The sequence below is a fragment of the Gavialis gangeticus genome, unplaced genomic scaffold, assembly GCF_001723915.1.
Source record: "Gavialis gangeticus isolate Ggan-Ray unplaced genomic scaffold, GavGan_comp1, whole genome shotgun sequence".
Lineage (NCBI taxonomy): Eukaryota > Metazoa > Chordata > Crocodylia > Gavialidae > Gavialis > Gavialis gangeticus.
This window is the reverse complement of record NW_017729011.1, coordinates 22,865,075-22,880,147: the sequence shown is the minus strand read 5'-3', so window position 1 is coordinate 22,880,147 and position 15,073 is coordinate 22,865,075. Positions and strand designations below refer to the sequence as shown.

The 15,073-nt window shown below is 39.4% G+C and overlaps 1 protein-coding gene across 3 annotated transcripts in view; it reads right to left on the bottom strand.

Moving 5' to 3' along the window:
• Window positions 1-15,073, bottom strand: part of CNTRL (centriolin) — a 49,319-nt gene that overhangs the window by 12,575 nt on the left and 21,671 nt on the right. For all 3 annotated transcript variants that reach the window (XM_019510838.1, XM_019510839.1, XM_019510840.1), the window contains 21 exons: window positions 12,878-13,023; window positions 12,104-12,284; window positions 10,799-10,978; window positions 10,053-10,232; window positions 9,366-9,482; window positions 8,824-8,968; window positions 8,571-8,713; window positions 7,267-7,459; window positions 6,720-7,030; window positions 6,075-6,283; window positions 5,654-5,846; window positions 5,080-5,210; window positions 4,796-4,936; window positions 4,545-4,671; window positions 3,763-3,927; window positions 3,304-3,463; window positions 2,620-2,735; window positions 2,015-2,232; window positions 1,194-1,351; window positions 865-938; window positions 256-444 (listed from right to left, as the gene is read on the bottom strand). In XM_019510838.1, the coding sequence (XP_019366383.1) occupies window positions 256-444; window positions 865-938; window positions 1,194-1,351; window positions 2,015-2,232; window positions 2,620-2,735; window positions 3,304-3,463; window positions 3,763-3,927; window positions 4,545-4,671; window positions 4,796-4,936; window positions 5,080-5,210; window positions 5,654-5,846; window positions 6,075-6,283; window positions 6,720-7,030; window positions 7,267-7,459; window positions 8,571-8,713; window positions 8,824-8,968; window positions 9,366-9,482; window positions 10,053-10,232; window positions 10,799-10,978; window positions 12,104-12,284; window positions 12,878-13,023 (3,477 nt within the window). The remainder of the gene's footprint in view (window positions 1-255; window positions 445-864; window positions 939-1,193; window positions 1,352-2,014; window positions 2,233-2,619; window positions 2,736-3,303; window positions 3,464-3,762; window positions 3,928-4,544; window positions 4,672-4,795; window positions 4,937-5,079; window positions 5,211-5,653; window positions 5,847-6,074; window positions 6,284-6,719; window positions 7,031-7,266; window positions 7,460-8,570; window positions 8,714-8,823; window positions 8,969-9,365; window positions 9,483-10,052; window positions 10,233-10,798; window positions 10,979-12,103; window positions 12,285-12,877; window positions 13,024-15,073) is intronic.

Genomic DNA, 15,073 nt, shown 5'->3' with positions numbered 1-15,073 from the left:
CCCAATGACTAGAAAAACTGGGCATACCAAGTTTCCTGGTGTTATTTTGTTCAATACTGACATGCCGATACGTTGCACAGGATGGTGCATGTGTTAATATGTTATGTTAATGAAGCACTGCTGTTGTGACCGTACTGAACTGAACTGTGAACATGTACCTGCAGCCCCCTTTTGCCAGTGGTAGTCTTGTAGAGGCTTAGACAATAAAAGCTTTTGGCTCAATGGATCAGAGTGAAACCTAGAGAGTCTCATTACCATTTCTTGTTTGGCCACTTCCATTTCCCTCTCTTCAATCTCTCTCTGGAGCTGCTGTAATTGGTTCTCCTTCCTTTTCTGTTTCTCTTGGCAATCTTTACACTTCCTTAAACATTCACTGGTGATTTCTTGTAGGGTTGCCTGTTCTCTAAGCATCTCGTCCTGGCGCTTCGTGGTATTTTTCAGATCCTGTGTCATTGAGCAAATATAGAGGAGGTCAAACGATTGCTAAAAATGAGTAACATGTGTAAGCACCCTGTATGAAACAGTTCTCTCACAGGGCATACTCATCCGCCACCCTTACCACACTGAACAGCTCCTTACTGAGCAGGCCCCATTGCCATTCAGTAGATTAAAATGTTAAGAGCTCTAAGGCACAATTTTAAAAAGGTACGCAGATGAATGCCCCTCTCCTTTGCAAAAAGCGCTGTACTTCTGAAGAGCTCCTTGGGGGACTGCTTCTACTGCAAAATGGATACTTGTGTTGTCGGTACCACCACGGGAAGCTCTTCTTGGAACCGTGTCACATGCTGGTGTGAGCCAAATGACTCCAAGTTTATTTCAGATTTTTTCCCTCTTACATAAAGCCTTATCTTCACCAAAACTAACCTGCTCTGCCAGCTGAACTTGTTGCCTGGAGTAATTTAGTTCTTCCTTCAGTATTTCAAGCTCTTCCTTTTTTTCTATAGAAAGCAAAATACATTTGGTAAAAGAAAACAAGATAATTTGAGCAGACAAATCTGTGAAGTAACTGCACACGCACAGAAACCTAGTTTCTAAAATATTATATGTAGGTCTGTATGTATCAGATGTGAATGCAAGGGGTCATCTTTTAAAACGTTTTCTGCCACAAGTGATTTTTGACTAATTAACACAGATAATGGTTTAAATGTAAGTGAGTTTATATATGCCACACCTCAAAAAGTGGTGCAAAGTACCTTGAATTTGTTGCTGTATTACTGTCACGTCTCCATCCAGTGATTTTTTTTGCTTCTTTATTCGTTCAATTTCCTGTTGCAATTTTCTGACATCCAACCCCATTTTCTCTATATTGGACAGTGCAGCTTTGCTGCTATCTTCAGTAGTAGCTAAATTTCTGTAAAATGTGAAAAGTACAATCTTTTCCAAATGTTTGGCAAGGATTTTTTTTAAAGATAGCTATATTAGAATAGAATCATAGAAAATGAGAGTTGGGACCTCAGGAGGTCACATCTAGTCCAACCCCCTTCTCCAAGCAGGAGCAGCCCCAGCTACATCATCCCAGCCACGGCTTTGTCTACCTGGGTCTTCAAAACCTCCAAGGATGGAGATCCCACCACTTCTCTAGGTAACCCGTTCCAGTGCTTCACCACCCTCCTGGTGAGAGAGTTTTTCCTAATATCCAACCTCAACTCCCCTTGCTGCAGCTTAAGACCATTGCTCCTTTTATTTTTTTGAGAACGTAAAGGGGATTTCTAATTTGACAGGAAATATTATTTCCATCCTAATTCAAAAATTCAAAGTGTTGTGGTTATTAATGCGTACCATTATGCTGCCCTACAACTGCAGATATGGAAAATACCCACCAATTCAGGTTTTGACCCCAAGGCAAAGTAGAGCTGCTTGAAATAGCAGGCCTCCACAGATTTGGAAAATACACCATATTTTAATTCTATTTATCCATTTTTTTTAAGGAAAAGGAATTGTTCTTGCTATGAAGTTTAAACGTGTAGGCTCCCTAGTCACTGATCTTAAAAAAAAAAAAAAAAGTCTCTCTCACCTTTTGGTTTGTGACAACTTTATTTCCAAGCTCTGACAGTTTTCCTCAAGCTGCTGCTTTTCTCTGTTCAAAGATTCAGTGCTGTTTTGCAGAGCATGCACCTGTGACATTAACTGCTCGTTTTCATGCTGGTTTTTCTCCAGTAGCTGCCTCTGCCACTCTACTTCCCCTCGCTGGCGCTGGGCCACTCGCTGGAGAGTCTCTATCTCTAATTTCTCCTTTGAACAAGGACATAAAATGTCTAATAGGCTTAGATATTAAGAACAATTGAAATTAAATTAATAACACCTTTTCTCATTTGCACAGTGCCTTCCATCTGCAAAGATCCAAGAGTGCACAGAAACCTTTATATGCAGAAATTGCTAATCCTGTTACTGAAGTATCCTGAAAAGGCAAAAATCACTCAGGATGTTAGAAACAATCATGATTTATCTAATGATATACTTCAAATTTCTAGGTACTGATTCACTTTGGAGAATGAGTTTATCCACCTCGTCCAAATCAATGGCTGCTGGCTTGACTTAGAATCATAATCCTCTAGGGAACTGGAAAAAGTAGATTCCTTCTTCCTCTGTTGTTTTATCAACTCCAAAAGAAACACTTACTTCCAGCAATGCAACTTGAGTCTTTTCCAATTCATTAAGCTTTTGGTCATGTTGTAGTTTCAAACCTTGCAGTTCATTGTTTTCTAGCTGCAACATTTCCAGAACATGCTTCAGTTCTAGTTGAAAGAGAAATCAAGACAGTTCTTAAAAAAGAATCATGAAACAGGTGAAGTTTTGCCTTGCAAGGTGAAGTGTGAGGTTTGAGGGGGGAAAACCCATCAGCAAGAGACCTGAAGAGAGTGATTAGTCTGAGAAGAAGACTGGTTTTGGCCAGAACACTGGAGGAGGCCTCGGGTTAACTTTGGGTTCTGTTATGTCCTTTTGAGTCAGGTCACTGGTCACTATACTGTTATACAGGATGAACACTGCATGTCATAGTCTTTTCATGGGGTTCTGAGATTTATGTCATTCTAAATATATAGTCTTAATTTAAGGAGGAAAATTAGGAATCTCACTTTTGAGATTTTTTTTAAATGTCTAACCCATGAAAAATCCTCTACAAAATTTCTCTTCTTCATTCAGGTAAAAAACATTAGACATATGTTTTAGCACTAACGCTTTAGCTTTAATACTAATAACCTGAAACAGTCTAAAAAACCAGATGAACAGAAGTTCACTGAAGCACCGGAATTCAATACATTCTAAGCTGGAGCAAAACCATGTACCTCACCATCAGAGCCATACCCGTTTTGTGCTTAGCAATTTGTCCAAGAATTCCTTGCAGATTTTCTTCCTCTCTCCCGGTGTCTTGCTTTATAAGGGAAAGCTGTGTTCTTTTTTCATTTATCTGGGCATTCAGTTCTCCTTTCTGCATGCTCAGTTCTTCCAGCTGACACCTCACGTCCTATGAAAACAGTAAGTCATAGCTACACTCATCCATGTGCTCCACTTGACACCAGAACCTAATGTACCCCAAACAGTGCACCCACCAAAACATGACATGTGACTGAATCTATATCGCTGAAATCCAAGGTGGTTCTACCTGGATCTAGATCAGGGCCAGTGCACATTAAGCATAACAAAACTACAAGCCTGCCTTTTTTTTGAAGAAGGATTTCTTTAAAGCTTTGAGAGATGCTTCAACTTCTGTTGCTGAACTAAGCCGTGCAGATAGTTAACAGAACATGGCAACAGACGGTTTACCCTTATCTGTTGTCGTTTTTCAGTCACGTCCGTCTCCCCATCTTGAAGAGCTTCTTTGAGATCTGCTTTCCTTTGGGCAATGCAGTCTTGAAGGAGACGCAACTCTTCTTTCCTTTGATCCAGCTCTTGGTCCAAGAGCACCAGCTCTTGTTGCTGAGTGGTTATCTACAGTATAGAAATTAATAAAAGACAAGGACCTAAACAAACAAGTAACTAAAATATATTCATGGCTATATTAAAAATACACTGCCTCATCTAGGTATTGACAAACAGGGTCTTTTTGTTGGGCAGGTTTTGAAAAATACATATACTGTAGTAGCAGCCAGTGGACAAAATGGGGACAAGAAGCCACGCTGTACAAGGCACTCTACAGACACAGCATGAGTCCCTGGCTGAAAAAGCTTTCCTTCTACAGCTGGGAGTCCATAAATGTTTATACCCATTAGCAGCTTTACACACATGAATTTTCACTGGAGCTCAGTATAGTATTTATATGTGCAAGTGTTTCCAAGACCAAGGCCAAAGTTATCGCAAAAGGCAACAAAGGGAGGAAGCAAAAGAGTGAGATACTGATGACATACATGTGTATATGCATACACAGGATCTTGTTTTCAATACATATTTGCAGGGCTTTTGAAATAAAAACCTATACAGCAAATACATCAGACTAGGAGATTCAGAGCACAGTTCTTTTTCTTCTCCTCAGTGCATGGAGGAGAAAACACCCCACCACGCAGGTTCCCCAAAAAACTCCAAATCAACTGTGAACACACACTTCTTACCTGATCTGTTAACCTTTCCAGCTCATTTTTCTTGCCCTGAAGAACATTTTCTGCTTCTTTAAGGATCTGGAGATGATGATCTTCATTACCTTCTGCAACCTGAATGTCTGCTTGAAGCTTCTGAAGACTAACAATTAGATTAGAATACAGTTTAGAAGGAACAAAACACATTATGTAGTCCTTCCCTTTGCCATTAGACTAATCTGAGGCATGCTTTACCCGTAAGTATTTAAGGTTAATTTGATATTTACCTTTCCGTCAAGATTTCTATCTTCTGGCTTAAGGACTGGAACTCAGAATCTCTCGATGACATGACTCTATTGATTTCCTTCAAGATACCTTCTTGTTCAATCTTGTGCTGTTCTAAATCCCTTGCATCTGCTTGGAGTAACCTAAAATACATTTAATATTTTTCATACCATCGCAGCCGTACCTATCTGAAAGCAACAGCAAACACGTCCTCGTTTGTTCTATCCATTTCAGAGATAGATATCGCACAGTCAAGCAAAACACGTGAAATATAAATCGAGTGTACCTTAGTTGCTGATCTGCTTTCACAAGCTTAACAGTCATCTCCTGAGCCCTTCGCTCTAACTCCTCTGCCTCAGCTTCGGTGCGAGACAAATGCTGTTTGGCATGATTGTACTTTTGAATAGTGTCTTTGGTCTACACAAGAAATTGAGGATTATTTTAAAAGGTACTGAAACAAGAGAACCACAAGAAACCTATATAGCACTTGTTACTCAGGTAAGAATGCTTCTATCTAAGAACAGAAACCTGACACTTTGTTTGAATGAGATTTATTAATAAAGGAAAGACAGGGAGATGGATGATTAATATGCAGAATATTAAGTCATAAAATGTATTTTCCAATGCCTTTTAAAACCCAGCGTGGTAACTATTTCAGCATCCATGTCCACTGAAATAAATAAGAACTTGCATTCACCTCTGTAATTAAAGAAAGTAAATGAACAATCTTAGGTCACATATAACAATCTTTACCCAAATCTGCATTGGCTTACAAAGAGGAATATCTCATCCATTTAAAAAGAGGAATGAACAGGACACAACATTTTATAGAAGGGATACAAGATCACACAACAACTTACCTTCCCCCGGGTACTTTCAAGTTCGTTTTCAGCTTCTGCAAGAAGTCGATCTGCCTCCCTAAGCTCTGCCCGTCGTTTCAGAAGAGTCTGTTCTACGCATTCGATTTCATCCACGATGTCCTCATGGTGCTTGAGAGATTTTTCTAACTCTAGTTCTGTAATAAGGCTGTCAATATGCCCTTCAATGAAGTTCCTAAAAGAAAAGGAAAAAAAACACACACACAATAAAATGAACATTGAATTTTACTTGTTTGGTTTTATAAAATGGTCTGCCTGGTATCGCAGGAGCTGTACTCCCTTACACACACAACTTGAACACAAGTTATCTACAGAATTTTGGCAAAACCATCTTTACTAATAGGTTTTGAATAATAGATTTTTTGGGCACATGTTTAAGTATACTTCACTCTAATGCTCTTACTTGCGTTTGCTACGTTTCTCAGCTGCTGTACGTAGTTCTGCTACTTCGCGTTCCAGTTCTTCCCTCTCACATAGAAGATTGTCAATATTCTGATGCAGTTTTTCCATTTCTTTATTATGTTTATGTACAGACATGCCTGGCCACGTATAGTCCCGTTTCTGAGACCTTAAGTGATATACAATGTCTTCAAGTCTTGAGATTTCATTTTCCTAAATAGAGGATGGGGGGAAAAAAACCTTACTAAGGCAAGCAAGTGCAACTCTCCTCACTGGCTCTCCTAAGCAGCTGTGTTCCACAGAAAGCAGCAGCTGCAGAGGCCTGTGGTTGGACTATCCATGACTGAAGATGCTCTGTCCTGGTTGACTGATTCCTGACTCTTGAATACCTAACATAATGCTGCACTACTCAACCAGAAGTGCACGGTTTTCCCCAGGAATAGTGCTTGTAAATAAACACACAGCTGAACATGTACATTTAACATATCCCAGTAACACACAGGAAGAGGAAGGAAACCCAACTGGTCTCTATCATTTGATGATATTCAGCACTGAGGGTGCCTTCAAGGGGTGTCGAGTCTAAAAAAGCTGAAAACGACTGCTCTACAGTGACCAGTTGCATATGGCTGAACCTCTCCCGTGTACTTACCATGTCATGATGCTCAGGAACATTGCAGTGAAGCACTCCAAAAGGAATGAGGGGCACAGAAAAGTTAGCAGGAAGAGGGCCATAAACAACATGAGTTCCAGCAGGAGGTGGTCCATAGATAACTGTTCCAGGTGCAACTGGTCTACCATTCACTGGTCCGGAAGGAGGCGGTCCATAAACTACTGTTCCCTGGGGTACAGGGCCACCATCAGGAAGTACGGTATAAATAACAGAACCAGGAGGCGGTACAAAGGGAGGCTCCCTGGGAACATTTGTTTCGTCATCTCCCCCACTATCTTCATCTCTTCCATCTTAAGACAGAAAGACAAAATTGGAATTACAACCTCTTTTTAAATCAATGCCATTGTTAACATACACTTCTCTGAAACAAAGGCCACAAGCACCACCATATATTACATGTTTACATATAACATACAGCACAATATTAATAAAACCCATTTTTACAATTAACCCATTTTAGAAATTCCACCTTGAACTCAAACTGGAGTTTGGTACTTTCTTGAACATCTGTGCGAGGAAAACCTACTTTTATTGGAATCTGATTTGTGCAACCTGCTTCTAACTGGTGAATACACCCAATATCCTCTTGCAGTGGGTGAGGCAGAGTCTTCCTTCCTGATCTGCTTGCCTTGACCATGGGCCTTTCTAGCTGGGGATGAGCCAGGACACTGCAAGCCAACTCCAGAGTCTTTTGTGCTGTAAGAACCAGGAGTGGAGACCTAAAAAATATCCAAAGAATAATGCATGTTAAGATTAAGTTTCCATTACAGATGTTTCCAAACGGTGGCCTTCAAAGACCTTCCTGTCTCTCAGTGTTTGTTACTGATTCAAACTATTACCTTGCATTAAAAGAAAGCTAAATATGCAAAAAATATTTAACTATTATTACTTTAACACAATCAACTGGCAAGGCTACCACAGCGTTGTTACATTATCACATGCAAATAGAGAATAGACAATACATTCTCTATAAAGATTTGATATGCACTACAAAAAGTCTCAGAAACCTTATTTTATTAGAAGAGTCTCCTTTTGACCTGTTATGTTTTTTTATTATCAATAGCTAAGGAGGAAACATTTGTTAAAACTACATGAGGCTGCCTATTATATTTGACTACAGTACCCTTTTGTCTATCCCTTTCGCTAACGTTTCTTCACTACTCATTAGCAGTTGACATTGATTTAAATGGGATATTAGACTACATCTCTTACAGTAAATTTAACAACGAAGATGCATTTTACTCTGAGTATGTTTTAGCTGTCAAATACTTAATAAAAGAATTAAACTGAAGTTTGAATACAAATTGTGGACAGTCAGTGGGCAAAGCAGTTGTCCCATCTTTAAATGAGAATATATTTAGATTCTGTTATTCTTTTGGGAATCCAAAAAAATGTTTAGATTCTGACAGTTGCCCGTTAAATTTACATGACTATAGCATCCTTGGGCATTTTCTAAATTAAACTCTCCAGCATTCAGGGAGATGATGCTAATTTGTGTGATGACTGGAAGTCTGTTGCAAAAGAATAAATTTTGTGAAGAGCTGACTTGTTTGAAACTACACAGACTTTAAATGTGAGCTAACCCTTACAGTACATGTTAGCACTAGAGAGAATGTGGTAACTTCAATATGCAATGCTCAACTATCACATGTGTTTCAAAACCTTAATTAACAGCCAAAAACTGTCCTAATAGAGTTCTATGAACATTTTGTTTGGGAAGAGATCTTTGTATTTAGGGTGCTCTTACATTTAGAATTAGTGAAATTAATAATAAATTTTTTTCAAATCAAATTACTTTTCGCAAAATGTCATTTTAATTTATTTCCGTACTTCTGATGAAGGTGGCATATAATACCAATATCCTCTTCTTTTGAATGGATCTGCTATACTGCTGATGTAATCATTCTGATAAGAAAGGGCATGTCTGAGTGCTGCTATCTCATCCAGTAAGCTGTGTATTTCATCCTTGTTACCTGTAAAGAATTAAACAGTTTAAAAATCCTTTGAATAAGTAAAACTGAACGCCCCGTAATTATACCTTGTGCTGAATGCAAGTTGTAGAAGCAGAAACGAGAAGGATTACCTGCCCTAGCATTATCTAATAACCTTCGTAGTCGTTCAGTTTCTGCTTTCTGATGTTCCAGAGTCCGATTTAATTTATCAAGATCAAACTTCTGAAAATCTGATGCAACAGCCTCAGCATCAGCTCTCTCCATTTCATGCTGAAACTTAAAAAAAGAAGAAGTGAATTTTGACTTTATTATAACTTACAAATAGATTAAAGTCTATTCATAGACAAGACAGTACTGCATGGCAAAATTACTATGACAAAGATGGCTTTTCCCCCCTCCAAATGATGGAGATCTTTTTACAAAGACCATTGTAAAAAGCCATTTATGACATGATATTTCAGCAGATTTTCACTTATGATTGATAGAAAGTAATATCTGGAAAACTCCAGGACAAAGCTAAAAAAAGAAATTTTCATCAGGGAGTCAATAATTTTTAAAATATTAGGTTCACCTATATATTAAATTTAACCATGAGCTTAGTTCAAATTGCTCTCCACATATCTGACATTCTCCCCTTGAGCTTTTATAACCTGATACAGCCAGCACAGCTTACCTGTTCTTCCTTTTCTTTTAGAAGTTGTTGCAACAATTCAATTTCTGCTTCTGCTCGGGCAAGATCACGAGCTGCATGAGCTGCCTGCATACAGAACTCCTCTGCTTCCTGAAATTCCTAAAGTACAAATCAGATTGGAACTTTAATTTTGAAGTTTATTTTTATTTTATAGTTACTGATGTCTCATGTAGCACTGTAAATAGGATACTAATGATAAATGCTTATGCTCATCAACTTTCTGAATTTCTTCACCAGTTTCATTTCTATCATTTGCATTACTGGTCTTATTCTTCTTACATGGTATACAATCTATCATGTAAAGTACTTTTTTGGCACATGGTTGCAGATCTGCAGAGAGTGTGAAGTCTTAAGAACTTGCTCTCATCATATCTTTGCCTGCTCTTATATTTCCTAACTCAAGTAAATATTTTATTACTACATTCCAGTTTTCAGATACTAAAGTAGTTGCTTTTCCAATCTATGCAGAAATTCCCTCTTCAAAACTGTTTTGAATGTCGAGAGACACCAAGCTTATCCATCTTCAAATTTCCTAAGCTACATCAACAATTTATGTATTTTAAAATAAGAGTTGCCCCCAAATGAAGACTGTATATATCAAGCTCCAGTATAGTTAAAAATTGCTTAAATATAGCACCCAATTTAATATCCCTGTGCTGATCAATTCACCTCAGCTCGCTCTTGGTTAATTTTGAGAACGGTTCCATGAAGAGCCCTCAGCTGATCTTTGGCAAGAGAGAGTTCAGTGGTTGCCAACTTATCCGAAGCAACTATTGCTTTCTTTAATTCCTTCAGTTCTTTATCTAGCCCAAGAAGTTGCATTTGTGCCTTGGCATCCTCCAGCTTTTTCTGAAATGGGGAAAAAAGGGTTTGATAGTCATTTATTACTTTTAAAAATCTGTAAGATAAAGATTTAAATATTGACATAACTTTCTTCCAGCTTTTCTATAAGCTATTTTATTGTACCATAGGAATCATATGATTAGGCCCAACTTTATATAGCATTATCTTGGGGGTTGTTTTTTCACTTGAGTATTTTTTAAAAATGCAAAGAATTTTAAAATAAAACACATTTTAAATATTAAACCAGAATAAAACTGAAATTATCTTACAAAGTGAGAGTTACATATGTAATAATCTGAATATGCATATGAGAACCTGATGAATCTTTGGTCACCGATTTACAGTTTGCCAACATATTCTTTGCCGGTTGGCAGTGGGGTATTCTTATTTACGTCCGTATGCAGAGTTATTTTGTTCCACCCTCTATTTGGAAACACTTCAACAACATGCACCCCCTTTAGAGCCCAGGTAACACATACAAACCCTAGAAATCAAAGCATTTAAAAAGAAAGTTGCTTTTCCAAGCAACTGCATTCAGTCTGCATACTTGTTCCTTCTTATTTCCTTCCCACCTTATTCTCCAAATCTTCCAGCTGAGCAAGTATTTTCTCCTTTTCCTCATCAGCTTCTTGAAGCTGTTGATCTGCAAGGCCCTGTATTTCTTCCATGCTTTTTATTTTTTCATGTAAGTGTTGAATTTTCTTCTCTAACTGATGAAGCCTAGTCTCACTCTGCCTCTTCTCAGATTTAACCTGCAGTCAAGGTAAATCCAAGCCAACATCATGAGACATTTGATGCATGTTTTGATCAATATTCTTGCTGATTGTTAAAAATCTGATTGTTAGAACGTGCTATTAGCAGCATACTGGTTACCAGACAGATCGAGACAAGAGCCACTGGTGCAATAGTGTCATATTTTAAAAACAGCTAAGTTATTTAGGAGCTTAAGTTCTCTAGGTACTTTTGAAAATGATACCCTGACCATTATTTCTACTTTTTCTACCTGTATTTAGCTTTTAGGAATCTAGATTTTGGTGAGGTACATACAATAAAGACAGCTGAAAAAATCAGCTCCGCAATTAAAAAAAATCAACTCCATATTAAACTATGTTTAATTCATAGGTGCTCAGCCCCCAGGCTGTGGGCCAACAGAGCAGTATCATCCGGCCTGCAGAACTCTCCATTTTAGCAAATTTTCCAAGTTTTGGCAGTGGGTGGAGCAGTGGCAGTGTTGCCACTTTCCGGCTGCCAAATTCCAGACCTGTTGGGAGCCCTGCAGGTGGAGAACATGGCCCTGCAGGCCAGATTGGGTGTGAGGCAGGATTTGGGCAGTGTGGGGCCTGATTTGGTAGCTAAACTTCATGGATCTGTAGACTGATTCCACACCACTCATCCAGCCCACAGGGCCAAAAGGTTGAGCACCTCTGCTTTAAAGTAAGATACAAGTGTAAATCAAAGCAGTGCTCATATGCATCTGTGCTTCCCTGCTCTACACACACTGTTATATTCTGGATAATGGGAAAGCTGTTAATAAAGTACTCTGGATGAAAAATGTTATTTTTAACAGTCTATATAGTCTCCCACTGATGGTGCTTAAGAGAAACCATTACTGTTACAAGGTGAAATTTAGAAGCCTACTGATCATGTGATTTACAATGCAATGCTAGGTGCTTCTATATTTCAGTTTTAGCGCACCCGTATCAGGCAAGCAAATATATTCATCTCTCTAATAAAGAATGATATTACTATTCTTTGAGACACACAGCCAGTACTCTGCTGAATTTGAGGTCTGATCCCTTTAGCTACCCCCCAGCAATTTTGTTCTTTCGGCTAGCTTGCCATTCTCTTGCTCTTGCTTCTGCAGCTTTGTTACATACCTGTCTGTATTTTTCCTTTGAATCTTCCAATTTATCTTGCTGAGATGCCAGCTCTTCTTGTAGCTGCCTCTGTCTAGCCCATGCCTCCTCTTTTTCTTGCTGTGAATGAGCAAGGGTTTCACTGAATTGCTTCTGCAGGTCTGCGAGGCTTTTTCCTAAAGCATCAGTTGAATTATGACATCTGAAAAAAAAAATAACCCATGTTACAAAGGGAGACTGCAGTCATTTTAATTCTTGGTGCTAGATCTGGGCTTTTCTTAACCTACTAATCTAGTGCAGGGTTGTCCAACTGCTGCATGCTGGGGAAAGGGCTGGGGGAGACAGGAGTGGGGCATCTGATTAGACCAGGGGTGGGCAAAATGTGGCCTAGGGGCTGGATGCAGCCCACTAGACCATTCTATCCAGCCCACGGGGCCCCTAAAAAATTTAGAAAATTAATATTTATCTGCCCTGGGCTACCTGTAATGTGGCCCTTGATAGCTTGCCAAAACTCAATAAGTAGCCCTCTGCCCAAAATAATTGCCCGCCCCTGGATTAGACCAAGAGTTTATGAACCATCCCAGGTTATTTAAGCAGATGTGGAGCAAAGGTCTTGCTTTGACAGCCCAATCCACATAATATTGTAGAGGGAAGATTTACGGGGGCCGAGTGCAGGATTCTGCATATCTGAACTAAGACACGAAGTTAGAGAAATGGGGTGTGTGTTACTGCTCCTGCATATTTAAAGAGTTGATATGCACAGATTTAACGTTAGTAATAAGTTATTTTACTCACCTAATATCTCCAGCTCCTGTCTGCAATTTTCGTTTGAGTTCACTTACACGAGCTAAGACTTCTTCAGGATGAATTAAGTTATCAATTGCATGGTTTAGCTGATTTTGAAGATCTTTAAGCTGTTGCTTCAAAAGGTTATTGTCTCCCTACAAAACAAGATTTAAAGATTCAGCTTCCAGTGTTTTATAGACTCTGACACTTTCCCCAATATAAAATTAATCTCTTCCTTGCAACTAATTCTGTTAAGGATATTTCAATGGCAATTCAAAAGCGAGCTCTGCTTTATTCTATTCCCTTCTTAGCAATATAATGAATAAACACATCTTTGTACATGCAAAACCTGTTGCCATGAAGGAGTTGATAACACAAGCAAACAACAGAATTCTCATTTCACTAGAGAACTCAACTGTGAGAAGCTTCTCTGAAAGACACAGCCACTAATTTCAACAATCAGACTCATACAAAGACACAGAATACACACTGCAAAATTATCCTATTAAGAAAACAAGACAAGAATGATTTTTAGTGAGACTCATACACGCTTTGCTGTTTCCAAAATTGGTCCTTTCTTACTTAAAAATTCCCTTTAGTCTCAGAGCCTTATTGAGGACTGATTACTGTTTGAGAGCTGAGATTTCTTTTTCTGCTGATGGGTTGCCTGGTGCAAGGACAAACAATACATATCCATATATGTTTCCTGAGAGCTAATAAATCAAGCTTTGGTTGAATTTAATTTCTGATATGACCAAAATCTGCTACAACAGACTTCTAATGCGTTTTCTCCCTTGTAGGATCGCTCCTAGACTGAACCCCAATACGAACAAAGGAACCTAAGAAATGGGCAGGGCTGACCATTGTATCAAGGAAGAGAAACAGGTGGAAGTTTCATAGTTTCTAGGGTCGGAAGGGACCTGAGCAGATCATCGAGTCCGACCCCCTGCCATGGCAGGAAAGAGTACTGGGGTCAAACGACCCCAGCAAGGTGTACATCTAGCCTCCTCTTGAAGACCCCCAGGGTAGGAGCCAGCACCACTTCTCTTGGTGTTGGCACACCTCTTTTATAATAATCTAATGGTTACAGCACTCGCCCATAAATTAATAGCTTTGCTTAAATTCCCTCTGCTACTTCAGGGGATTCAAACGCACAGCTCCTAGAAGAGTCCCCTGACCACCACCAGACTATAGTCTATTCTGGGTGAAGGTAGTCTCCATCCTTCTGCTCAAGCTGTGCAAGAAAGAATTCAAGATTCATTAGGTCAGAGACAGCTCAGGAACTTAGATGGCTGTGACTATGTGACTATTAGGTTACTACTGGGCTCTCAGGTAGGAGGAGGAAGTCCTGGGTTCCAGCCCCAACTCTGAGGACTATTGGGATTAGCCAGAAGGAAGAAGAAGACCTAAATTTCACCCTTCTAGTGCTTTACTCAGGGCAGCAGGGAGGTATATCCATCCAGTTATGATCCATTTTAAGCATTCACCTGCAGGTAAACAGGGATTCATCCCAGGACTAGATTGGCCTCTAGTCTCTTAGGGCACTCTCTTGGGGGCAACTGTCAGAAACTCATCTGGCAGAAGGAGGAACTGAACCCAGGCCTCCCAACTCCTGGCAAAATGTCCTAACCACCAGCCTCTTCTACATGATTTCCTATTATTTTCCTATTCTGTTTCTTCCAAAATCTCTGTTCTGGTCAGTGCAATTTCCAGTGCCTGCTTTTGTTTTCCATGTTCTCTGAAGACACCTATTAGACTGAGCTCTTCATGGGACTTAGGTAGAAGAACCTAAGCCCTTTGTAGATCTCCATTAGGGTTGGGTACGATTAGATATTGAGTTCTTCAGCTGTGAGAACTGACACACTTCTGTGCATGAAGCTGAGATTTCAAGGCTGTAGGGAACTTTAATGGCAGAAACTTTAAAAGCCTATAGTATTCAAGTGCCACCAGGGTTAAGTAGCAGAAGAGCAGGGAGCTTAGGGCTGGAACTTTGGCCTTAGGTGGAATTTAGGTGCTTAAGTCTGGCATTAGGTGCTCAATTCAGTATTTTGGACTTAGCCCTAAGCCTCGCTGTTCCTCACAATCACCGAATCCTGGAAGGAAGGAGGGAAGAGGAAAAACTATGTGCTTCCTTAAAAGAATAACCAGTCCCTCTAGAGTATTACAGAACCCACTATTTCATAGTTTTTGCAATACCCACCCAAA